This window comes from Neomonachus schauinslandi, chromosome 8 (genome assembly GCF_002201575.2).
Source record: "Neomonachus schauinslandi chromosome 8, ASM220157v2, whole genome shotgun sequence".
Taxonomy (NCBI): domain Eukaryota; kingdom Metazoa; phylum Chordata; class Mammalia; order Carnivora; family Phocidae; genus Neomonachus; species Neomonachus schauinslandi.
Window position 1 is genome coordinate 31621532 of NC_058410.1, and position 25453 is coordinate 31646984.

A 25453-nucleotide genomic window follows, 5' to 3' on the forward strand; every position below is an offset into this window, starting at 1 on the left:
GCCACGCCGCGCAGCAGCCCGGCCGGGGCGCTGGCTCCGGTGCACCCGAGGGCTGCGCGCACCCGGGCGGGGCCGGCGCCGGGGCCCGCTGGGCTGAGCTCGGGAATCCTGCTTCTGCCTGGAGCGGGACACCAAGTGACCTCTTCCTCTTTGCGACTAATGGAGTTAGAAAACACACTTTAAAGTTCTCTTCCCGAATACAGAGGAACTGAAAATAGATGGCTGTCGTAAAGGAACCCTGTACATTTATTCGGAGGCTCATTGTAGTTGGTTTTCTGTCTGGCTTGAAGGCAGGCTAACTTTCTTTGATCTCAGTACACGTCATTAATTGGTTCCCATAAAGACCTTTAAAAATACATAAAATATTTTAGGACACCTCCCCCACCCCGCTCCTTGTTTTTTAGGTTCTTACTTTTTAAAAATTCAGACACAAAAAAATAACATTACCTTTCTGGTCAAATGCTGTATTTTTTTCCCTCTCAAGTTTCTTGTATTTGCTTTGCTCTTCTATACATACGTTAATTTTTATTTAATTCGGATCAGTGTATTTTGACTATAACTTCATATAATTTAAAACTTGTGCAGAATCTGGAAGAAAATGATTATGAAGTGCTGTGCTGTTGAGTAATGTTGCAGGTGGACGTTTCTTCTGGAGCAGCCTTAGCCTCACCCCTGCAGAGACTTCTAGCAGTGTTCAGCAGTGTCTTGTGATGTGGACGGCCTCTGCTTTGAAGGCCGCTTTGAGAAGTTTGTCTCAGACTGTGACTAATTAAGAATTATGCTCTTGTTTCAAACTGTTTGTAGAAGTTATCATAGTACCTCATTAATGTCTGCATCATTTTTCTTCAGATATTTTACTTCTGCTCCTCCCGATAACATAGCCTCATTTTGGTTAGGATATCAAACTCTAGCCAAGTGCTGGGGGTGGAAAAATAAATTATATAAAACATCCATCAACAGTAAGTCCGAGTAAAGTTTGCCATGATTCCATTTAACTCGAAAGTTTGGTGTTTGGAAGGGTGAAAAATAAACCTTGGCATTGTGAGTAAAACCGAATAGTATAATAGTTTAACACATGGAGATGCTGAGCTAAAGAATTCAGTTAATTTGGTTTAGATAGAGAATGCTCACATCCCTAGAATGATCGCCTTCACATTCATGGAACAGCTACCGTGCACCTGATCTGTGGATTCCTCAAGGCTGACAAGGTTGTCTTGTGTTTATATCGCCGAGGTAGGGATAGATAATAAGCAGTATACTACCTAGATCATTTTAAATGGTGATTAGCACTATGATAAAAAAAGTTAGATCAACAGAGAGTGGCAGGGGTGGTGACTTCTCATTTCAGATGCAAGTAGTCACCAAAGACTTATCCAGCATGCAATGAGACTTTGCTGGGGCAAAGGAGTCAGTCATGTGGAGATCATGGGAAAAGCCTTCTAGGGATAGGAAATGACACTCACCAAAGGCCCTAAGGCAGTAATTAGCCCAGTACATTTAGGATCTGAAAGAAGACACTGGAATGTAATGTCTTAGGATTGGTAAATATTTATCCTCAGACTAGGTATGTGTTCTTAGGAAATAGGTACATTTATTCATTCAGTCTACAAATATTTATTAAGCACCTATTATATAACCAGGTACTGAGACTAGATTAGCGCACAAAACAGACGAAACCTTGCCCTCCTGGGAGTTTACATTTTGGGGCACGGGGTGGAGGGACGTCCAGTATTTTATGCTAGTAATTGCAAGTAAGAAAGTGAAACTGACTATTGTTCGGTCCATGCTTGATTTATAGAGCATGAGATTTATGCTTATTGGGAGTCTTGGGATTCTGCAGTGTGTCCAGGAGTAGTACCTGGGGTTAGTATTTGACACTTAAGATTTCACAGTTCCCTTTGTTCTTTTATTTGTGCTCTACAGAAAGTCTTGGGAATATCCTCGTTGTGAGTGTTGCACTTTGATCCTCTCTTTCCTTCTTTCCCTTTACAGTCTTGATGTATTTTCATAGAAAGGTAATTGTTGAGCTGTCTACATAAGCACTATTCAATAGAACTTTATGCTGTGATGGAAATGTTCTACCCAAGAGCTATACAAGCCCCTGGCCTCACATGTGATACTTGAGTACTTGATAGGGCAGGTACAGATAAAGAGTTATTATTCTGAGCAATAAAACTAGGAATTCTAAATGAGCTTTCAAAAAATATTCATCAAGAGTTCTTTAGTGCTTGGTAGGTCTGGGCTAAGCGCTGGAGACTGATGTGGAAAGCAGCCTTCAGCATAACTTGGTTGATTGTAGTCTATATGCAAAGATCATAAACTTTTAAGTCATTTTATAGTTAGCTGTAGTTTGTCTGTCTGTGTATATGTTTTCGCAGTAAAGTTAGTCATTTGCCTCCTTTATTTCTCATATTTCATCATCAGAGGGGCCAACCAGTGTTGTCTCCTAGATATCACCATTAGCAGAATAAGAGAGAAAAGGACTAAGCTATTCTGCTGTGTTTCCTTGATCTATTCATGTAGCTATCTGTTCCTCATCCTAAGAGCAGAGTTGCAGGTCTGTTCCTCATCTGAAGAGCAGAGTCTGCAGAAAGGTGGTAAATTTGTTTTGTTCTGTTTTGTTTTTTTAACTGAGTGGGTTCACCTGTCCTGAATTTTTGTTATATGATGAAGCAGTATGGTTTAGTGTTTTAAAAATATGGGCTGTAAGATATAGTTTCAAATTTTAGCTCTTAGATTAAGCAAGTTACTTATTCTAATTATGCCTTGGTGTCTTCATGTGAAAAATCAGAATAACGAGTGTACCTACATCAGAGGTCTGTTGTAGGAGTCAACTGAGAAAATAAATCTAAAAGTCCTAAGGGCAGTGCTTTGGAAATATGTTAGCCATTGTTAATCTTGTTGACTTTCAATGTATCTTTCTCTTCCATCATTTGCAAATTTCTTTTCATTCTTCACTCAACACAGAGCTGAGGTGATAACCACTGTTCCCTTTGTCTAAGGAGATTCCAGCCAATCCAGCAGCAGCAGCTCTTTGGATGAAGGAAACCCAGTTATCTCAACAGCAGAAACTTTCGAGAATTTAGTTGCTTGAGTAAAGGGATGAGGAAAATTGGTGGTGGTTTAAGCTAATTGATTGATTCTCTGAAGAGGAAAAAAGGGGGCCTTGAAAAAAACAGGGAGAAAGCTTAGGTTAGGCTCTTATGAGTTTCGAGGATTAAGGGGAATGCTATACTACTATGTATGTGGAAGGAGGAGCCTCCTGAAGACAGTAAATGAGAAACATTTCCTCATTCGTATGTTTGTGTTGGCAGTGAGCCAGTTTTTCTAGAGCTCTAGTTGATGGGGGAAAGGAAAAGAAGGGTGTCAGTGAGCCAGGAGAGAATTGCTTCTATCCATCAGTGGAATATTATTTGGCAGTGAAAAGGAATGACCTATTGATCCATGCTACAATATGGATGGACCTTGGCAACATGCTAAGAGAAAGAGGCCAGTCACAAAAGAACATGTGTGATTTTATTTATAGGAAATGTGCAGAATAGGCAAACTCATGAAGACATAAAGTAGATTTGTGGTTGCCTACAGTGGGAGAGATTGCAGAGACATGGTAAGTGACCATAGGATTGTACACTTTATTTAAAGTTTTTTAAAATTCTAATTCCAATATAGTTAATATACAGTGTTATATTAATTTCAGTATACAGGATTGTACACTTTAATGGGCGAGTCATGTGGTTGTCAATTATATCTCAAGCTTTTATTGAAAAATAAGATGCAGAATTTCAAGATCTAATTGGTGGTTTGTGGGATGCATGCGATAGTGTTGGTTTCAAATAAATTCCCAGGTCCAGTCTTGTTCTGTCTAGGCCCCAGCTCTTCAGGGGGCTGCAGGCCCAGGTCCAAGGCTATCTGCCACCTTGCTGAAGCAGTTCTGCTGTGTGAGTTGAGTTTTGGTCTATCTGTAGGACTAGGTGAGATCTGAAGGGCCCAGAATAGATAAATTAGACCTATGGATCAATGAAGGATGAATGGAGAGCATCTAAAAGTTCCCAGGAACTCCATGGTGGCCAGGGACATTCCACATTGCGCCAGAGTTTCAGATATGGAGGCAGTACTGTTCTGCCTGTCTCAGCAGTTCTACAGGTGTCCTTCCTGCCAGCACACACCTTAAGAACAAAGACACACATTTCCTTGTGCCCTCCCCCTCCCCTACCAGGAATCTCTAGTGGTTTCTTAACTGTAGCGTGTTAAAACTAAACCTAGCATTCAGGGCCCTCCCTCTTCTGTGACATTAGTTTTGTATGGTAGCAGTCATGGGTGGCTTTGGAACCCAAACCCTGGGATTGAACCCCACCTCCACGTGGTCAGTGGGTTGGATTACCTTTACAGTAACTTAATCTTTATAAGCCACAGTTTGCTCATTGTTAAAACAGGGTTTATTTGCTACTATCTACTTTAAAGGGAAGGCTTTAAAAATTAAATTAGACGGTCTATGTGAAATGCATTTCATTTCACAGATGGGCAATATATTTTGGGTCATTTCTCTCTGTGTTGTCTCCCACTTGTCCCAGCCGTGAATCACCTGATCCCAGGGAAACTGGCAACCACCCCTGCCTTTCAGAAATGACACACTGCAAATACCCTGTACACATGTTCTGGGTCTACCCATCCCAGGCTTCACATCTTTGCCTTTGTCATTTTCCGTACCAGTCATGCCCAGGGAGTCACATCTTCTGTTTCTGTTTCATAAATTCTTTCTAGATAAGGGTAATAGTGAAATTTCCTTTTCCTAGCCTCTCACTTTTGCCTGGCACATGACCTTTTGCTGATTTATGTTGCTCTTGTTGTTTTACTCTACTAAGTTTCTCCCCTCTCCTAAATGGCAAACATGAATTGAGCAGATTCTTGTTGTTTTGTTTGCTTGCCCCTCCCTAGTGTTTTGTTTGATGCTGGGCATGTAGCGGACTCTCAGTAGAGAGTTGGTTTTACAAATTGACTGCCTACGATTTTGCCGCAGCCAGTGCACTCAGTGAAAAGATGGGTGTGGAGTTACTGAGAGTCTTTGCTGTGCCCAGTCATGTATGCAGGGACACCCTTTCCGTCCTTCTTTGCAAACCCCAACACGTGTGGTGTGGCATGGATTGAGAAAGAAAGGAACTCCCTCTCACCTCTTTCTCCCCAGCTTTACTTCCTGTCCTGATGCCAGCTTCTGGAAGAGGAGAGCTGTTCTCCTTGCTCTGTTGGCAAAGTGTGATGAGCATTTTATGGAGCATTCCTTTTTTTCCTCACTTGTCAGCTGTGCCTCTCTCAAAGTTGACTTTTCCTATTAAAAGTAGAGACCCATTAGTCCTCTGTTCCCAAGCTGTTCCTCTGTGTGTTAAATTAGATATAGTGACGTTTCTGGGGACACCCTGAAGTCTGTAGACCATTTAATAAATATGTAAATACCTGTATTGTGTCAGGAATTCTTTAAATGTTGGAGAAAGAAAGATACATAGCATGTGGGCCCTGCTTTACAGTTGCTTGCAGTTAAGGAGAAAAATACATAAACAATTAAAATTATATACAGAAAAGGGACTTGGTAACTCTTCCTTAGATCAAAGTTTTCAAAGGGAATGTGCAATTTGAACCTTATTTTAATTGTTTAACATGACTGTGTCCTTTAAAAGGCCAATATTTTTGATAGCCATGAGAGTTTTACTATTTGATGTGTCCCTTTGCTATATTTCAACCCTGTTAGGTTAATCAACCTCCCAGATTGATAATTGATAATTTGGAAAATGTAGGCCAATAACTTTAAAAGTACAGTTATGTGACTTCTGTTTTTTAGGTGACTGCTTAGAAAACTGCCCAGTCTGCCAACATCTGATGAAATTAGTGAATAAGCAAATCAGCTATGTCTTACACTCCGGGAGTTGGTGGCGACCCTGCTCTACTGGCCCAGCGTATCTCTTCTAACATCCAGAAGATCACACAATGTTGTAAGTTGAAATTTAAGTTGACTTCACTGTTTTTAATTCTTAACTGAACTTAGAGATTCATAATAGGACAACTCCAGTGACTGAGAGAGGGAGGAGCAATCCTCTAAAAACAGATTTTAGAAGGCTAGAACTCTTAAAATTAAAATTAAAAAAAATTTTAAAAAAAGAAGGCTAGAACTTTTTAGAGTGAATATGAAAGATAATTACATTAGAAGAGATAATACTTACTGCACTTTTCTGTAGAATGCCAGGCACATAATACACTATTTTATTAATGAAATAAAGATTTAAAAGGATAGATACTTATATTTGCTTTAAAATCATCTGGTTCTAGATGAGATTAAAGAGACTTGTTCATTAAATCCCATAGGATTGGAACTGGGGAGCACCAAGAAGAGTTTACATTTATTAAAAATAAAGTTTTGTAAAGGGAAAAATACATGGTCCTTTATTAAGGAGCAGGGAGTGACTAGTGAGGCAACATTTGAATCCTTTCAGACAGATCTAGAAGATAATTCTCAGAATTCCCACAAACTACCTTTGCTACACCTATCAAAAACAATCCTAGTAGACCAATCCCATGTAGCATTTTATTGGAAATTATTACTCCTTGGGATGTATAGAGATAGATAAATTGTTTAAAAGATCACTGTAGCAGATTTGAGACTAAAGTTTTTTTGTTTTACATTTGTTTCCAAATCATAGCTAATCACATATGTGGATTATTCTAGTCACCTTGTGGTGATCAGTATTTTGGCCCTTTGGGCATTACCTGAACTCCTTTTTTAGAGTGTGTTAATACAGCATTATTCTTTAGCTTACTTTGTTAAGTCTCCTGTCCTCTTTACCAGAATGTGTTAACACACTGTGAAAATAAAGAATGTTTTCAGATAACCAGACCATGTTTTCTTATCTAATCATTAACTTCCCAGAAGTTACTACTCTGCCTAAATGATTTCAGTGAGATGTCAGCATGTTTTGGAGGCAAAAGGAGTAAAAGTAGATTATAGATGGTTCTAAAAAGGTGCTGCTGTGCACAGTGGTATAATATGAAATCCAAAGAAAACAAGATTTTTTTCTTTCTTAGAAGTAGTGCTGGTCTGCCTCAGGCTCATGTGTGAAAATTAAGAGAGGTTATAATTTTAATTTACAGGTGTGGGAAAATCAGGACCTTTATGTAAGAAAGGAGACCAGTAGGCCTTCCTCCAGAGGACAGGGCAGGTCTTTTGTGCTAGGAAAGGTGAACATGTTAGGAATCCTGGGAGGAGGTAGAGGAGTGAATGTAGGTACTCAAGATTATAGAGGCAGCAAGCATCCAGTGGTGTGACAAATACACCAATTGGAGATTATGTGCGAGCTTGAACTGGAAGGAGCTAAGAGTTAACTTAAGTCATGTCCCCTGAGAAAGAGATCAATTGATCCAATGAGATGAGAAGTGATACGTTGGGCCAGAGTTGCATATTCATGGCATAACTGATAACTAAGTATGTGACTGTACTGTGTGATTTAGGGCAGCTTTGGAGCGTGGGGGAGTGTGGTGGTAGGACCCACAACTTTGTCTTGTGGAAGGGGGTTAAGAAGACTAGGACTGGGGTGCCTGGGTATCTCAGTTGGCTAAGCATCCAACTCTTGATTTTGGCTCAGGTCATGATCCTCAGGGTCATGAAATCGAGGCCTGCATAGGACTCCCTGCTGGGTGTGGAGTCTGCTTGAGATTCTCTCTCTCTCTCTGCCCTTCTCCCTGCTCACATGCCCTCTCTTTCTCTCTCTCAATAAATAAAATCTTTTTTTTTTTTAAGATTTTATTTATTGAGAGAGAGAGAGAGCACGAGCAGGGGAAGGGGCAGAGGGAGAAGCAGGGTCCCTGCTGAGCAAAGAGCTCGATGTGGGACTCGATGCCAAGACCCTGGATCATGACCCAGGCCGAAGGCAGATGCTTAACCAACTGAGCAACCCAGGCGCCCCTCAGTAAATAAAATCTTTAAAAAAAAAAAAAAAAAAAAGACTAGGACTGTTCAGCCATGAGAAGCTACAGTCACCACATTCAAATATTGGAAACACTGCCTTATGTAAAATACAAGAAAGGTATTCTGCATGATCATGAAGGTCTCCACAAAGGAATAGAAGCAGCACTAGCCAGACTTCAGCTCCTGAAGGAATGGGGCTTTGGAATAATCCTAGTTATTCAGGGATGGAATTGCCATGCTCAGGAGGAGTGCAGTCCCTGTTACTAAATGACGAGCATATGGTGGTCAGATACTATTTCTCAGGCCTATTAGTAAGAGGTTTAAACACTGGAGTAATGATTCAGACTGAGTGACTTATAATTGGGATATTCTCTCTCTATTCATTCAGCTAATAATTTATTGAGCACCTGCTGCTTGCTAGTCATGGTACCAGACCCTGGGAATCCAATAGTAAGCAAGAGCTCCAAGGCCCTCTTCTCATATAGTTTATAGTGTAAGAAGAAACCGATGGTTACAAAAAAAAATTAAGGGGGGTGGGGGGATGGGGTAACTGGGTGATGGGCATGTAGGAGGGCACGTGATGTAATGAGCACTGAGTGTTATATGCAACTGATGAATCACAACTCTCCCTCTGAAACTAATAATACACTATATGTTAATTAATTGAATTTAAATGAAATTTTTTAAAAAGTAAAAAAAAAAAAAATTAATGAACCACATGGTGTCCTATGATGAAAATGAGAGTGCTGTGAGAGCAGGCGCCTTGGGGGAAGCTGCCTTAGGCGAGATGGCCCCCTGAGTGAGGATGAGAAGGGGCTGGGGGTGAGAGGATGTAGGACAAGAGCATTTAGAAGCAACCAGTAGCTGGTATTAAAATCCTGAAGCAGTCCAGAGCTTGGGGTGTTCAGAAAATAGGCAAGAAAGAGAAGCCCGGTGTGGCCGAAACACAGCACTTGAGGCAAGAGTGTCGGAGATGAAATCAGAGAGGAGGCCGAGTAGGCCACCTGGAGCCTTGGAGGCTGTTGGGGGAGTTTAGATTTCATTCTAAGAAGGAAGACACACAATCAGATCTGTGCTTTGAAAGGATTGCTTTGGCTGCCGCTGCTTAGAAAGTAGATTTTGGGGAATTTGAGGTGGGGACACATTGGCCATCGCAGGGGTCTGGTGAGAGAGATGTTGGCTTGTACCAGCGTGGTGGCAGTGGGGACGAGAGAACTGATGGATGTCCTTTGGAGGCAGAGCCAGCAAGACTTACTGATGAATGTGGGGGGATTGAGAGAGAGAGGGGGGAGTCCAGGGTGAATCCATGGTTTTTGCACTGAGCAACCGAGTTTATATACCAAGGTGGGAAGAACTGTAGTTCAGAAGTGGAGAGAATTTTGTTTTGGCCAAGTAAAGTTTGAGATGTCTTTTAAACACCTAAGTGGAGATGTCAAACATCTAGTTTAGATATATAAATTTGGAGATCAGAGTGTCATCAGAGAATAAATGGTATTTGAAACCGTAAGTCTAAAATAATCACAAAGGAGTAAGAGCAGAGAGCTGGAGCATTAAAAAGTGCGGAAGTCAGAAAGGCAGGGAGAAAGCATAAAGAATCAGAGTGACCAGTGAGGTAAGAAGAAAATCAGGATCTGGTAGATTTCCAGAAATCAAAAAGAAGTGTTTCAAGACTGAATGAGGCATCATCTGTGTTTAATGCTGCCAAGAGACTAAAAAGCAGAGAATTGAATCGGGCAAACTGGTCACTTCGAAAAGAATGGTCTCAGGGGTGCCTGGGTGCCTCAGTCGGTTAAGCATCTGCCTTTGGCTCAGGTCATAATCCCAGGGTCCTGGAATCAAGTCCCGCATAGGGCCCCTTGCTCAGCAGGGAGCCTGCTTTTCCCTCTGCCTCTGCCTACCACTCTCCCTGCTTGCGCTCTCTCTGTCAAATAAATAAATAAAATCTTTAAAAAAAAAAAAAAAGAAAAAGAATGGTCTCATATTCATGTTCTGAGTGTAGAGGGAATAAAGGAGGGAAAAGGACGGACCCTTTTTTAGCTAAAGAGACTTCTTAGAATCCTACTCACCTCTGCTTGTATCATTGACCAGAGTTTACATATAGTCAAGTGGCTACACGCAGCTGCTAGGAAGTCTGGATTGCACTATGCTCACTAAAATTGGGGCTTGCTCCATTTAGGAAGAGAAAAATCAGTATTTAGTAGGCAACTGGAAGACTGCACCTTTGAAGTAGAAAGAGGGTCAAAGAAAAGGTTGCATTTTTCCACTACACAAGAGAGAGTCTAGTGAGAGTATAATTGCAAAAGAAAGGTCTCTGAAGGCGAGAGGGGTAGGGGAATGGTCACCAGTGCCCAGTTTGCCTTTCGTCCACTGTACAGAGCCCAGTGTGGTGCAGACGGTAAACGTGGTGGGCAAAGATGGAGGAGTTCTTTCTGAGTGGGCTGGTTTTAAATGGAATAGGAGGCAAAGGCATTGGACAGAGAACGGGATTGAAGGCTGTGGGAAGTTTATGGAAAGAAGAGAACGTGATAGTTGTAGTTTTGACAATGGAGAGGATTGACATACCTCAGTATGAAGGGTTGTTTGGCAGGCTGAGTACTCACTTGAGATTTGGGATCATGAATGTAGTGAAACCAATCATCACTATGTATTTTTTCTAATTCTGAGATTCAGTGTCTGAATGAAGGGACGTTTAGAGGAGGTGGAGTTAGTTATTGTTAAAGATCTAACCTGCCCCGTGTGCATCACCAGTACAGATATGAAGAAATCACGTGGAAGTGAAAGGCAGAAGTGTGAAATTTCAGTTCATTTTTTTCCCATCTGGTAGTGCTAATAATACTGGATGTGATTGAATAAGGTGGTACTTTGCACCACATTTAGGTGTTTCTCTTCACACTACATTTGCATCTTTTAAATTTGTGTCAATACAAATTACCTAGTTGTACAAAGGAAATCTAAAGAGAAGATGCTAGAAGTAAGGTAATACCCTTGTTAGAATATGTGCATCTGTTCAACTGAAGCTAAAGTCTTCCTAAATACTGCAGTGGGAAAAGTTTATTTTGACATTATTTTTGATTAAGATCAGTGAAAACTTGTAAAATATTAATTTGTATGGTTTAATTTATGCCAAAAAAGAAAATAGCAATCAGAAAGAGTTTTGATTCTTGGAGGGACCCAAGAATAACATTTATTAAGATTAGAATTTTTTCTTTAACTAGTATTATATTCTGGCAGTACTGTTTTGCAAAGAGTAGAATAGATGAAGCGAGATATTTTTAAGCTTTTTTTTGTTTGTTTTAAGATACTTTTTGTTAAAAATAATCTGTAGTCTTACCAATTTGCTTTACTAGTGAATTACTTAAACCATATTACATTAATATAATTTATATTAAATAAAATATTTAAATATTGTAAATTCTTAAATATAAAATAGAAATAGATTATATTAACATAACTTTTTAAGAACGACTAATAAGCTTAACAGATTAGAACTTTATTAGGGATTTTTCTGTGGCGCATTTAAAATAATTAAGAAAATACATTTTTTTGTCTTAATGAAACTATTTATTTGAAAATTTTCCTGAATATGGAATTTTATTGACAGATCGTATGTAAGACAGTGGGGTCGGGGTAGAGGTGGGAGCATTGAGGAAAGTTATTTAGATCCCAGTGTGATCTTGATTAAGAAAATATTTTTATCCTGTGAGAGAAAGTGTTTTGTTACTGACTCTGTCACAGAGTCAGCTAGGTATTTGTGCCCCAGCTTCTCCATCCTTTGCCCGTGGTATAGACAATATTCTGTCGGTGGCCCTACCATGGCATCCAGTCTTTCTCAACCCAGCGCTCCAGGCAACCATTCCCAATAGACTGGAGTTGTCATGTAAATAAAACCATTTTGTTATCCCAGGTCTAGAAGGTCATCATGCATCAAAGAAATGCTTAGACTTAATGCTCAAGCTTTGGATTGAGATGTTTACAAGTAATATTTTTATTAGTAGTTTCTGGAAATGAGATATACACCCACTTACCCTTTATTATCTGTCTGTATTTTCTTTGAAACAAACTCCTACCAGTGATGTGTAGTACAGGATGAACAAGCTTTTGTTGGTTGAAATGGCTGAACCTATTATATAAGGTAAACCAGAATAGGATATTTTCACTGGGACCATTCATCCTTGTGCAAGCAAAAAAATAATAATAATAATACAGAAAAATGTATTTAGGACACCCAGAACACACAGAAGTAACGCATGTTTTTGAAAGAAACAGAATAAATATATTGAAATCCATCACATAATGAAGATTTTTTAATCTTTAAAAAATAGAACTATAATATATAGAGAATAGTACACCAGTTATTAGTGTATAGCTCAATAAATTGTCTGTTACAACACTGCACATACCAAGAAGGAGAACATTACCAGCCCCTTGAAGCCCTTCTCATGTTTTATCCACTCCATACCCTCTAAAAGTAAACCTCTAACGTGACTGCTTAATAGTCCCAGTTTCTTAACTTTAATAGAGTCATGTATTATGTTTTATGTTGGACTTCTTTCTCCCATTATGTTTGTGCAGTTTATCCATGTTGTTGCATGTAGCTGTAGGTCATTTGTTTTCATTATTATATAGTATTCCATATTCAACCAGACCACAATCTATTTAATTCTTTCTACTGTTTATGTACATTTCGAATGTTTCTGGGTTTTTGTTTGTTGCTGTTATGAGCAGTGCCGAACATTTTTGCAGGTTCTTTTGTCTCATGTATGTACCTAAGAGTTAGGTTGCTGAGTTATAGGGTATGTGTATATTTAGCTGTAGTGGTTACCTAAAGTAGTTGTACCAAGTTATACTCCACCAGCTGGTGTATCAGAGTTCATTTTGCTCCAAATCCTTGCCAACATTTGGCACTTACAGTCTTAAATTTTATCCCTTCAGCCATGGTTCTGTCTCATTGTGATTTATATTGCAATTCTCTGATTAGAATCAGACTTTTTAGAATGTCGCTGAGTTAGGAAAATCAATGAGATGATAGGAAAGGTTTCTAATTAAGCAAGCTCTCTTTGAGTGTGTGCACACTTCCTGAAATCAGATCCTGGTAGCAGTGTGACCTTGAATAAGCTCTTTCATTCCCAGGACGTGATTTTCTTACATATATTTTCGGTAGGCTGGATTATGGTCTCTTTCGACTTTAACAAGCTATAATTGTAACCAAAGTTTTAAAGAATCTTGAAAGCTCTTCCAACATATGCAGAATTATTCTCTTTGTTATTAAGAGACCAGTTGCCATATCTGGATCCATAACACATACTTTTAAAATTCCATAATTGAAGTAGTCTTCACAAGACCAGCTAGAGTTCCACTAAAACTTGTGTATTATTTCTAAGTATTAGAAGATGGGAAAGTTGCAGTCACAAGGGATTCTAGTATGAATTGTGTCTGCATTAATTAAGGTATGAATTGAAGGAAACTGTTAAGTAGAAATATCAGCAGCTGACCATGAAACATAGTCATTAATGGGATGCCTGGGTGGTTCAGTTGGTTAAGCGTCTGCCTTCTGCTCAGGTCATGATCCCCAGGTCCTGGGATCGAGTCCCACGTCAGACTCCTTGCTCAGCGGGGAGCCTGCTTCTCCCTCCCCCTGCTGCTCCCCTGCTGTGTTTGCATGCACACTCTCTCTCTCTTTCTCTGACAAATAAATAAAATCTTAAAAAAAAGAGAAACATAGTCATTGAAATAAAATTTAGTCTTACCACTGATCCTAATGAGAATTCTGGCATTTGAGTATTTTTTAAAAAGAATAATCTGAAAGAGAAAGAGAGTGGCTAAGAGTTAGCCTGTGGGAAATGAACAAATTAGATCCATTGGTAACATAAAATATTAGCCACATTTATGAGTGCAGAAGTTTTCTGCTAAAATATGCATAACATGTCATATGTGCATGTGTGTTCATTCCAGAGGATTGGGGAAAGCAGAACCTTCTAGGGAGGCATAAAATGTGTGAACTTAAACCCATGTTGTAAAGGTGAAGAGAAGGTGACTGGAAAATGTTTATGTTGAATCTTCAGTTTCATTTTTTATCATTTATCTCCTGTAGATTAGTTCAACACAGACTTGTTTAGGGTTGCAAAAATATTATTGGTTTCTCTGTGTTGTAATTAACTCTCATTCTGTATGGGTCCTTTGCTTATTTATTAAAAAGGATTAGTGATTGCCTCTTGTCCTTGTTACGTTCCTAGGACTTTGAGATGAAATATAAAGTCTATATAAACGTGAGTCCTTTTGTTACTTTTGAGAATGAATACAGTTCTTTTCATTAGAGTCTGGTGAAGGGGCCCTTGTTTTTGCATCTCAACACATGACTAAACAAAAGGGAAGCAATATCATGGACTTCTCTTTTTTGGTGCCAGTGCCAACTTTTCTTTAAAAAAGAGCTCCAGTCCTAAGAAGTTAATAAATTTACTAGAACCGAGTATTTACCCAGGAATTAGGGATGTTTCTTTTTTTTTTTCTGGGGTGCAGTCTCTTGGTGGGTATTGGTGGATGGAAAGGTGGTTTATGGAGGAAAAAGAGAGGAAAACTTTTTCTCCCCCCCCATGCTGTTTTATTTTTTTTTTATTTTTATTTTTTTTTCTAAAGATTTTATTTATTTGACAGAGAGGGAGACAGTGAGAGAGGGAACACAAGCAGGGGGAGCTGGAGAGGGAGAAGCAGGCTTCCCGCTGAGCAGGGAGCCCGATGCGGGGCTCGATCCCAGGACCCTGGGATCATGACCTGAGCCGAAGGCAGCCGCTTAACCGACTGAGCCACCCAGGCGCCCCCCCATGCTGTTTTATATATCTACTTTTAATATCACACATCTGACAATATTTCGTTGGATTCTTTTCCCCTTGAGCAGAAAAACTTCAGTAGCTCCGCTCTCATTGCTGTAATTTTCTTCATACCTAGGGTGTTGACACAGAGTAGAGATAGGTGTGGGAATTAATGCCCGATCCAAGAGAATTTTAACAGAGAGCGACAACTTTTTTTTTCTCTCTGGTGGCTTTTCCTACATGACCAAACATGAGTGCTGTTTATGACAGAACGTGAATCTAATGACTACAGAATAATGTACACATAATTATATTCTTTCATTTTGTTAGGAAAACAAGATCATACGATACATTTTTTTTCTGCCTGCTTTTTTTGCCTTCTGTATTGGCCAAATAATTTTCCATTATATGGGTGTGTCACACATCATGTAACCAAACCTCTATTAATGGACATTTTATCCTAAGATTATGTTTAAAAGTCAGGGAACTTCCCATTTATGCTGCCTCCACACATGATCCTCCTGCATTCTACGTAGATAAGGTGGTGCTGATTATATAATAAGAATTCTCATGTATGTTTCCACACCCATGTTATATAAAAACATTATAATTATTATTAGATTTTTTTCACTATATATTTAACATGCTTAGTACTTGTATATCACAGAGTAGCTTCTCTTTTATTAAAATAAAGTTTGGGGTTGGTTGTGTAATGACCTCTCAGCGGCCCTGTGGTGCTGCCTATCTGTACATTTTAGTTGGCTCGGTGTTGATGTGGGAGCCAGACAGCAGGTGTTAGGCTAGGTTGTTTAGTTTGGGTTTCCTGTAATAGTTTTGACAGTTCTTGTCCTCCTCTCTTTGACTCTTTTTTGTTGTTTTTCACCAATTACTGAGCAATATTTTCTGTTAAAGAGTAATTGCCTTTTATACTCATTCCAGACCGGATTTTGTTTTTTAAAGCAGTTATTAATTGATTTGCCTGTTAATTTATTTGAAAGAACCTAAAAGCCTTACAAAATAGTGTTCTGTAAGTCTTGGTACATTTATTTTTCGCAGTCTTTTTTCTTGTTGGAGTGTCATTATCTTGGTCATTATTTGAAGAAACCATTGTTGGGGTAACATGTCTGATGTTGAGTATTGCCAGCTACTTCTCTGGGATAGCTTGGCTGTTACCCCATTTAAAGTCCAACAGAATGTCCACAGACATCAACGAGATTCCTTCCTAGCCTGTGGACTATTATTTTCTTGTTGAGGACTATGAAAACTGTTAGCTACAAATCCCACTGAGGCCCACTTCTTTGTGAATACCCAGAGCACTGTCTTGCTGTTGGGGCTTGGGAGGAGAGCTGGGCAGGATGGCCCAAATACATCTAGTGATTTAGTTGTATAGTATTGCCCGTACACCCTGCTTTATTCAAAAGTCTCTAGAAGGTGTGTAAGTTAGTATCTTTTAACTATGGGCATACCTTGGAGATATTGTGGGTTTGGCTGCAGACCAATAAAGTAAGTTAAATTTTCAGTTTCCCAGTGCATATAAAGTTATATTTATATTATACTGTAGCCCATTAAATGTACAGTAGCTTTATGTTTAAAGAAACAGTATACATGCTTTAACTGTTTAAAACATACTGTATTGCTAAACCATGCTGACCATCATCTGAGCTTTAAGGGAGTCATGATCTTTTTGCTCCGAGTCTTGCCTCAATGTTGATGCCTGCTGACCGAGCAGGGTGGTGGCTGCTGAAGGTTGGGGCGGCCGTGGCAATTTCTAAGACAACAGTGAAGTTTACTGCATCAGTTGCCTCTTCCCTTCGTGAACAATTTCTCTGTAGCATGTGATGCTCCTTCATAGCATTTTACCTACAGCAGAACTTCCTTAAAAATTGGAGTCAATCCTCTCAAACCCTGCCCAACTAAATTTATGTGATATTCTAAGTCCTCTGTTGTCATTTCAGCAGTCTTTACAGCGGCTTTATCAGGAGTAGACTCCATCTCAAGAAACCACTTTCTGGGGCTCCTGGGTGGCTCAGTCGGTTAAGTGTCTGCCTTCGGCTCAGGTCATGATCTCAGGGTCCTGGGATCAAGCCCCACATTGGGCTCCCTGCTCGGCGGGAAGCCTGCTTCTCCCTCTGCCCCTCCCCCTGCTCGTGCTCGCTCTCTCTCTCTCTCTCTCAAATAAATAAAATCTTAAAAAAAAAAAAAAAGAAAGAAAGAAACCACTTTCTTCGGGAAGCAGCCCCGCATCCACTAAAGTTCGATCAGGAGACCGCAGCAATTCAGTTACATCTTCGGGCTCCACTACTAATTCTAGTTCTCTTGGGATGTCTGCCACATCTGCAGTTTCTTCCTCCACGGGAGTCTTGAGCCTCTCCAAGTCTTCCATGAGGGTTGAAATTGACTTCTTCCAAACCCCTGGGAATATTGATGTTTTGCCCCTCTTCTCATGAATCATGAATGTTCTTAATGGCATCTAGAATGGTGAACCCTTTCCAGGGATTTTAAATTTACTTTTCCCAGACCCATCAGAGGAATCCCTATCTGTGACAGCTAGAGCCTTATGAAATGTCTTTCTTAAATAAGACTTGAAGGTTGAAAGTTGAAATGACTCCTTGATCCACTGACTGCAGAATGGATATTGTGTTAGCAGGCATGAAAACAGTATGAACACTGTTGAACATCTCCGTCAGAGTTCTTGGGTGGCCAGGTGCATTGTCAATGAGCAATAATTTTTTTTTAAAGATTTTATTTATTTGAGAGAGAGAGGGAGAGAGTAGGGGGAGGAACAGAGGGAGACAGACAAGCAGATTCTGTGCTGAGCTCAGAGCCTGATACGGGGCTCGAACTCATGACCCTGAGATCAGGACCTGAGCTGAAATTAAGAGTCGATTGCCTAACTGACTGAGCCACCCAGGCACCCCAGTGAGCAGTAATATTTTGAAAGGAATCTTTTTTTCTGAAGAGTCGGTCTCAAGAGTGGGCTTAAAATATTCAGTAAACCATGTTGTAAACAGATGTGCTGTCCTGCAGGCTTTGTTGTTCATCTCTAGAGCACAGGAAGAGTGGATTTGGCATAATTCCTAAAGTCCCTGGGATTTATGCAGTGGTCAGTGAGCACTGGCTTCAACTAAAAGTCATTAGCTTCATCAGCTTACAACAAGAGAGCCAGGCTGTCCTTTGGAGCTTTGCAGCCAGGCACTGACTCCTCTCTGGCTCTGAAAGTCCTAGATGGCATCTTCTTCCAGTATAAGGCTGTTTCATCTACATGGAAGATCTGTTGTTTAGTTTAGCCACCTTCATTAATTTTCTTAGCTAGATCTTCTGGATCTGGGGGAAAAAATGTTCTAGATGGGGAATAAGAAGTACAAGGGCCCTGCAGTGGGAGCAGGACTAGGGGAATGGTGAGGAGGCCGGTGTGCACAGAGCACAGAGAGGGGAGAGTAGGAGCTGAGGTGGGGTTGGTGAGGCCTTGTGGGCCACTGGAAGTACTTGGGCTTTTATTCGAGGTAGAACAAGGGTTTTGAGCATTTCAATAAATGGGGTGTGGAAACAGATCTGAGAATTTTATCATGCAGACAGCGTCACACTTCATTTGATCTGTGTAGAACTCAGAAGGATGCATTTGTGGAGTCAGCATAAGTGGTAAGTTCCCCAACTTTTAAACACATAGTCTTAAGGATAAAATGTCCATTAACAGAGGTTAGGTTAAATGCTGTGCAGCGCATTGATCTAATAGAGGAGGCATGGTGTTGGGCGAGTTCTGGATTTGTCAAGTGGTTAAGATAAATGGAGAGAGGGGCTGGAGGAGGATATATGCTAGAAAGTAAATATGATGAACTGACCGTAGAGTTTAGGTTGGGTGAGGAGATGACTGAAGACCTGGGAGGACAGGGAGGCTGTGTGAGGGACAGTGGCAAAGTGGTAGGACCAAAGGATAGAAGGTCCTGGCAGGTCAGAGGCTTGTTGTTGGAGCCAGGATCCCAGTGGCAGTGAGCAAGACATAGAGGAGGTGGTGGGTTGTAAAGAGTGTGCATGAGAGTAAGATGACAGAAGAGTTACAATTATTGGCACCAAGCGAGCATTTGATAGGATCTTGGAGCGTGTGACTAAGGTGGAATGGGGGACAAGATCTTTGGGGAGGAGCGTGCAAAGAACTGATGCCAGATTGGTGGAAGGATCATCAACATGTGTATTGAAATCAGGGAGAATTGAGGCAGGAATCAAGAGTGACCGTGAGGCAGGGGCTAAACCCATCAGTAGGTGAGGGGGTGTAGCCAAAGAACACAAAGTGATCTCAGCTGTATTGGGTGGGTCGTCGGGATGGGGTTGAGGCTTTCTGTGTGTCCATTCTTTCTTGTGCTCCTTGTCACCTAGTCTTCCCTTCTGAATTTGCCTTTTTCTTTCCTAAGTTCCTCAAGTTTCTGCTTCCCCAGTGCCTACTATCTAGCCATCTCCTCTATGAGTTCTTTGTGCCCTAACTTTAAAATCGCAATTGCCTCATTGAGTTTTAAAAAAAAAAAAATTGTGGTGCTATATTGGGCTATAATTTTCATCCTATCCACTTTGTGGCCACATTTTTTCCTGCTGTGTTTTCTTCGAAGGGAGTTTGCCATTCTTTCCCATAATTGTTATGGTCTTTTTTGTGGCTGCTGTATCTGTTCTTTTTCTGTTACTCAACGGAATGAGTTTGGTTTTCCTGGCAGGGGAGTCCTCTGAAGGGAGGAGTGCTGAGTCTCGCTGCTCAGGGGCTCATTTCTCTCTGTCTTGCCCTGAGCCACTGTTTCTTTCCTCCTCTGCCTCTCAAAACCTAGTCTTGTGTGAAAGGTCCTCCCCCTCCAGTCATCATAGCCCCCCATCACTCTGTTGGCCCCAAGATGCACAGCTACCTTTTTGTAAGGCATTGCCTGCTCTCAGGGAAAGATGGTACTTTCAGAAGTCAGCAGCCTCTGGACCCCAAGCATGGCCCGACTCCTCCTTCCTCCTCCCCCAGGAGGGTGTCCAGTTCCTTCTCAGCCCTGCTCTTAGTCCCACTCAGGGTGTGATCCTCCTCTTCTGGAAGTGAATACTTGTTGATAACATCTTGGAGCTCTGCCTCCCTTATACCACTCGGCAGCCCCCCTAATTCCCTACCCTACGCATATGGCTTCCCACTCAGGATCTGCTCTTTTCTGTTGCTTTTGGCCACATGTATATATTTTTGAGAAATATATACTTTGTTCTCTCTGGCTTCAGGAGGGAGAAAGAGGGAAGATTCAGAAACAGACTTATACCGTGTCCCTCTAGGAAGCAGAAATCTATTTTCAGTCCATTTTAGCGACATCTGAGTAGCAATGTCTTGGCAGATAGAACTGATCAGAAATTAGGAGTGAGCTAACGGTTTGGAAATCACTGCCATACAAACTGGAGGTGAACTTCGTGAATAGCTAACAACACTCAGGTAGAAGGAGAATGAATGGGCCATTCGATGGATGACAGGAGGGCAGCTTGTCAAGAAGGTGGGCCAGAAAGGCCAGGAAGGCTGGATTGCTCGAGCGGCAGGGCTTGGCCACTGGTGAGTCTTTGCCTGGGTTTGCTGCTCAAACAAAATCACCTTCTTAAGGGGCTGCATCCACCTCCAGGCCTTCGTTATTTCTGATTCTGGACTCCCTCAGAGTAGTAGGTAAACTGAGTAGATCCATGTGATAAAATGTTAGCACTGAATATCTTTGCTAAGAGAGTTTGTTATGTTCTAGCCATCTTAGAAATACAAAGTATTGTTTACATACAGTTTTCAAATGGCTTGGTATTTTTATGAACCATGCCCTCAGATTTAACTCTTTATTATCTACAGTAGCTTTAAAATACCCTACATTTCCACTCTGTCAATCTGTATGCCTTCCTACCTTTGAAATATCTGGGAAGAAAACCAATGAGAAATTTAAAATTAAATGTGTTCAGTGTTTGAGTTCGCTTTGTGGAAGAGACTGTGCATGCAGTGTGCGGTGTGCTAGTTAGTTCTGGAAGAAGAGCACAGTGAACCAGTAGGCTTGGCCTCTGGAGGCGCAGACCCCATCGTGGAGTGTCAGCTCAAGACTCATCCTTTAGAAGATCCTTCATCTTGCTCTTACCCCTTTTCCTCTCTACAGTTTGCTTCAATTCTTTCACCCACAAAGAAGATAAGCTGCCTCCCCAGGTCACAAGACAGCATGAGATAGAGAGCATGTTGGAAAAAAGCCCATAATTATTTTAGTAGCTATCTTTCAGATTCTTTGGGGATTTTCCTAGCTAGTACTTTTTAGAATTACAATACACTTTTCTTGGTTTTTCTTGATATATGAAATAGCCCAATTTCACTCGATTTTTTTTCTTAGCACCTTTTTATGTTGATACTTTTTTCAACTTGCTGTTAAGATTTTTTTAATGATATATTATACTGTGCACCTTGTACTCTGTAATGAACCTAACCTAATGGTTCTAACTCGAATTATAGTAAACTTACCAGTAATAATGTCATTTCAAAATGTTTTCATATATATCATCCCCTGTAATACTCCGAACCATTCTTTAAAACAGGTAGAGGGATTGATTGATAGATGAGAAGAGTGGAGGCTAAAACGGAATTTGTTTTCTTTTAACATTTCATTGTTTTCTAGTTCAGTTTTAATTATATCATTTGTATGTAACTGCTAGATACTTGTGTTAGCAACAGCTAACTCTTGCCTTCTAATTATAGAATATAACTATTTTGTGTCAGTTGATATTTATCATCATCTCTGCAGTTCTTGTAACTATATCAGAGATTATGAAGTTTCAGTGCATGGTTCACTTTAGGGAGCTAAGATATGTTAATAAGAATATTCTTTTGGGGCCCCTGGGTGGTGTAGTCAGTTAAGTGCCTGACTCTTGATTTTGGCTCAGGTCATGATCTTAGGGTCATGAGATTGAGCCCCATGTTGGGCTCTGCGATGAGTGAGGGGCCTGCTTAAGGTTCTCTCTCTCCATCTGCCCCCCTGCCATAGGCTCGCTCTCTCTTTCTTAAAAAAAAAAAAAAAAAAAAAATATTCTTTTTCTTTCTTTTTTTTTTTTTTAAGATTTTATGTATTTATTTGACACAGAGAGAGATAGCAAGAGCAGGAACACAAGCAGGGGGAGTGGGAGAAGCGGGGCTCGATCCCAGAACCCTGGGATCATGACCTGAGCTGAAGGCAGATGCTTAATGACTGAGCTACCCAGGCGCCCCAGAAAAGATTATTCTTATTGTTTATTTCTGACTTTCAGGAGAAAGACATAAACCAGTTCACACCATTAGCCCCCATTTATTGAGCTCTTTGTTACAATATCTAGTACAAGGTGTTTACATACATTGTTCTCAGTTGAAATTCATAACTGAGAAAGAGGGGATTTTCTCTCCATTCGACTATTGAGGCAGTTAGAGCTTGGAGAGATTAGGTAAATTGCCAAAGGTCAGCAGCTAGGAAGAAGTGAGGTCAGGTTTCCAAGTCAGGCTGTATGGCTCCAAGGCTGCTTGCTGGTCAGCATTATAGTTCTGCTGTGTGATGTGGCTGACACCGAGTCAGAGTCTCAAAATCACCTGCCCGAGGGCTTTCCTAACTATTATTTTGTCTTCTGTGATTGGTTATTACAATTCTGAGGTATTTTTTGGGTTGAGCAACAGAGGTGTTTAGTGTTTAGAAGATAGCTGTATTTTGTTCTGTTTTTTGGAGGTAATTCTTTGAAGGCTCTGTGTGCCTGGTAGGGCTGGCCCAGGTGCCCCTGCATGCTGGCCGCTCTCACCGGTCAGATAGCATCCTCCGCATAACCCCAGTGAACTATGACAGGTTGGAACATTACATAGTCCCTGTACCAACTGCTGCCTACCTACGATTTTATGGCAAAAATATATATATATTCTTTGCCGTGAAGCCTTTTTCCCTTAAGGAATCCACTAGATGGCAGCAGAACCATGTGGAATAGAATGGGTCTTCGTTACTGAAGGTAAGAGCCAGAAGGGGACGACTTTGTTTTTGAGAAAATAATAATGCACCATTTTGGGTGTGTAGGAAATAGTGTTCTCTTTATGTTATGAAAAATGTGATGTATTCTTTAAAGTCACCTCTCTAGAAGTATAATGGTGCAAATAGTTAAAAATTGCGGGTAATGTAAAAATAATTTGTTCATTGTATTTGTTCACTGGATTTAATCCTACCTCCATGTATTAGGTGAATTTTTCTTCAAGACACTGTTTATGGTTATGTAAAGAATTTGTTCCGTAATTTTCACGTTTCTTGAGTTTTTTTCTTCTTTAAAAGTTAGGCATATGCCAATTAGAATTGAATATGACTATCCTATAAATTTACAATACCCCAGACTTGATAATGCAGTGAAGCCATAAAGAACCTGACTTGGGAGAAACTAGGAATGCTTATCAGTTTTTTCACATCACCAACCTGCTTGTCATCTACCTAGAAACTTTATTTTGTCTCCCTTTCTGTAAGCTCATCTTTCCTCAGCATTTTTTAACATGGTCAACTTGGGTATGGCAAAAGATCTTATGGACCACTATCCTACTGTTGTTATCTGCCAGAAGAAAAAGAAATAGGAAGTCATGAAAAACTGCAGAGTAATAAAATAATAGAGGGGTAGCAATACAGCAGTTACTCTACAAAAATGTTCAGCCAATAGACAAGGTAACTATAATTTTGTTTCTAAATTAAGGTGAAAAGAGCAGCAGTTGAAATAACCTATCTAGCCAGCACCTGTGATGTACTGATTCTGTATTCTTTGTGAAAATTAGAAATTCAATTCAGTATACATGCCTCCTTGGTGAAAAATTTGCAACATTGTTAAATATGTACCACATAGGCTTAGTAACATAGTGAGTACTTAATACTCTGAAGTAACACTGAGTCAGAGTTTGTGAATACAAAGTTTTAGTAATTTCTACTAATTTAGGACAGGGGTTGGCCAACTTTTTCTGTAAAGGGCCAAATAGTAAATATTTTAGGCTTTGTGGTCACATCTGTTCTCTTGCATATTGTTTTTTGTTGTTGTTGGTTTTTTTTTTCTTAATTCTTTAAAAATGTAACAACCATTTTTAGCTGGGAGGCTCTATACAAGACAGGCCATAATTTGCTGACCCTGTTGTAAAAGGGTAACACCAGTCATGTAAAATGATGTCTCTGGAATCTTGCTAGTTCATAAGATCTGAAGAAAGGACAGGCATTTATATCCTGATCAGTTTCAGCCAGGCTCAAGGGTCCCTGTGATCCAGGGTGGGCCATGAAACTTACAGCTCAATTCTTTATTCCAAGTTAGCATACACTTATTTGGCTCTTATTTGCTTTGGCAAACATACACCTAGATTATGAAATAATCCTTTAAAAAGTCTGTTCCTGGGGCGCTTGGGTGGCTCAGAATGTTAAGCGTCTGCTTTCGGCTCAGGTCATGATCCCGGGGTCCTGGGATTGAGTCTCGCATGCATCATTCTCCCTCTGCCTCTGCCTGTCCCCCTGCTTGTGCTCTCTCTGTCTTGCTCTCTCCCTCAAATGAATAAATAAAATATTTAAAATAAATAAATAGTCTGTTACTTTTAGCCCTTATAGTACACTGAAAAATATTGGTTTGAAAACTCAGAAATCTACATTTTTTAACCCTGGCTCTTCTACTAAGTAACTGATTTCTTGGAGAGGTCAGTTATTCTGTTTGGTTCTCAACTTTTTTGTTTATAAAATAGGATCAAATGAATGCCATATAATATTTCTTCTAAACTTGATTCAGTAGTTTCAGATTTATGTTTTCATAGGCCCCAAGTTTAGAGCTATAGAAATTAAAGGAACACAGTTGAATCAGTGTTGATGTACAAAACCTCTCCCGCAGTGCCGGATACATAGTGGATGCTCAGTAAATGTTTGCTGAAGGAATGAATAGTTGAGGATACTTACCTTTCTTAACTCTGTTCTTATATGTGCCTTTTATTTTAGAAATACATATCCTATCTTACATAAGGTTTGATCTTTCTAATGCCCTTTTGTGGTTCAGCTTTTAAAATATCCATTGAGTGTCAACCACGTGGTGGATTCTAGAGATACAAAAATGAATAAGACTAGTTTTTGCTTTTATAAAGAGTTTACTTTGAAGTCAGGGAGACAAGTAATTTAATTATTTCAATTTATATGCTAATATGGTATTAGAGATTTGAATCGCCAAGCTGAAGTGTCCTGTTTCTTATGCCTTGAAACCATTACAAATACCATCTCCATTTAGGCTTTTTGGATTGCCCTCCAGTATTATATTATATTATATTATATTATATTATATTATATTATATTATGTTATATTATATTATAGTTCCAATATTATATGTATTATATTATAGCTCCTTATGTGAAGCATTTTTATAGCACTTAATGCTCCTGCTTCTTCTTTGAGTATATGTGCTGTGCTTTCCTTCCCTTTTTTTTTTTAGGGTAAATAGAGGAAGCCTTATTTTACTTATAGTTTCATGAAAAAGCATTCATGAAAAGCATCTACTACTCAATTAAATGCATTCTATTAGGCAATAACATAACGGGAGCATTCCTAATAAATATTCTATAAGTACTGTGTTATCAAAAAAATTGTTTCAGAGTGAGAAGGTCATCAGCTAAAGTATTTCATTTGTGAGGAATTTCAGCATCTATACACTCTAAATAGCACTAACTAAATCTAGCTTTTGTTTACAACT

General features: G+C 39.9%; 1 protein-coding gene across 2 annotated transcripts in view; it reads left to right on the forward strand.

The window, feature by feature from the left end:
* The window catches only part of STX7 (syntaxin 7), a 46281-nt gene that overhangs the window by 726 nt on the left and 20102 nt on the right, over positions 1-25453 (forward strand). Inside the window, exons 1-2 of one of the 2 annotated variants that reach the window (XM_021693122.2) lie at positions 3596-3607; positions 5831-5981. In XM_021693122.2, the coding sequence (XP_021548797.1) occupies positions 5897-5981 (85 nt within the window). In that variant the 5' untranslated portion in view covers positions 3596-3607; positions 5831-5896. Of the gene's footprint in view, positions 1-3595; positions 3608-5830; positions 5982-25453 lie in introns of those variants that run through there. The other variant, XM_021693121.2, reaches the window with a different exon arrangement.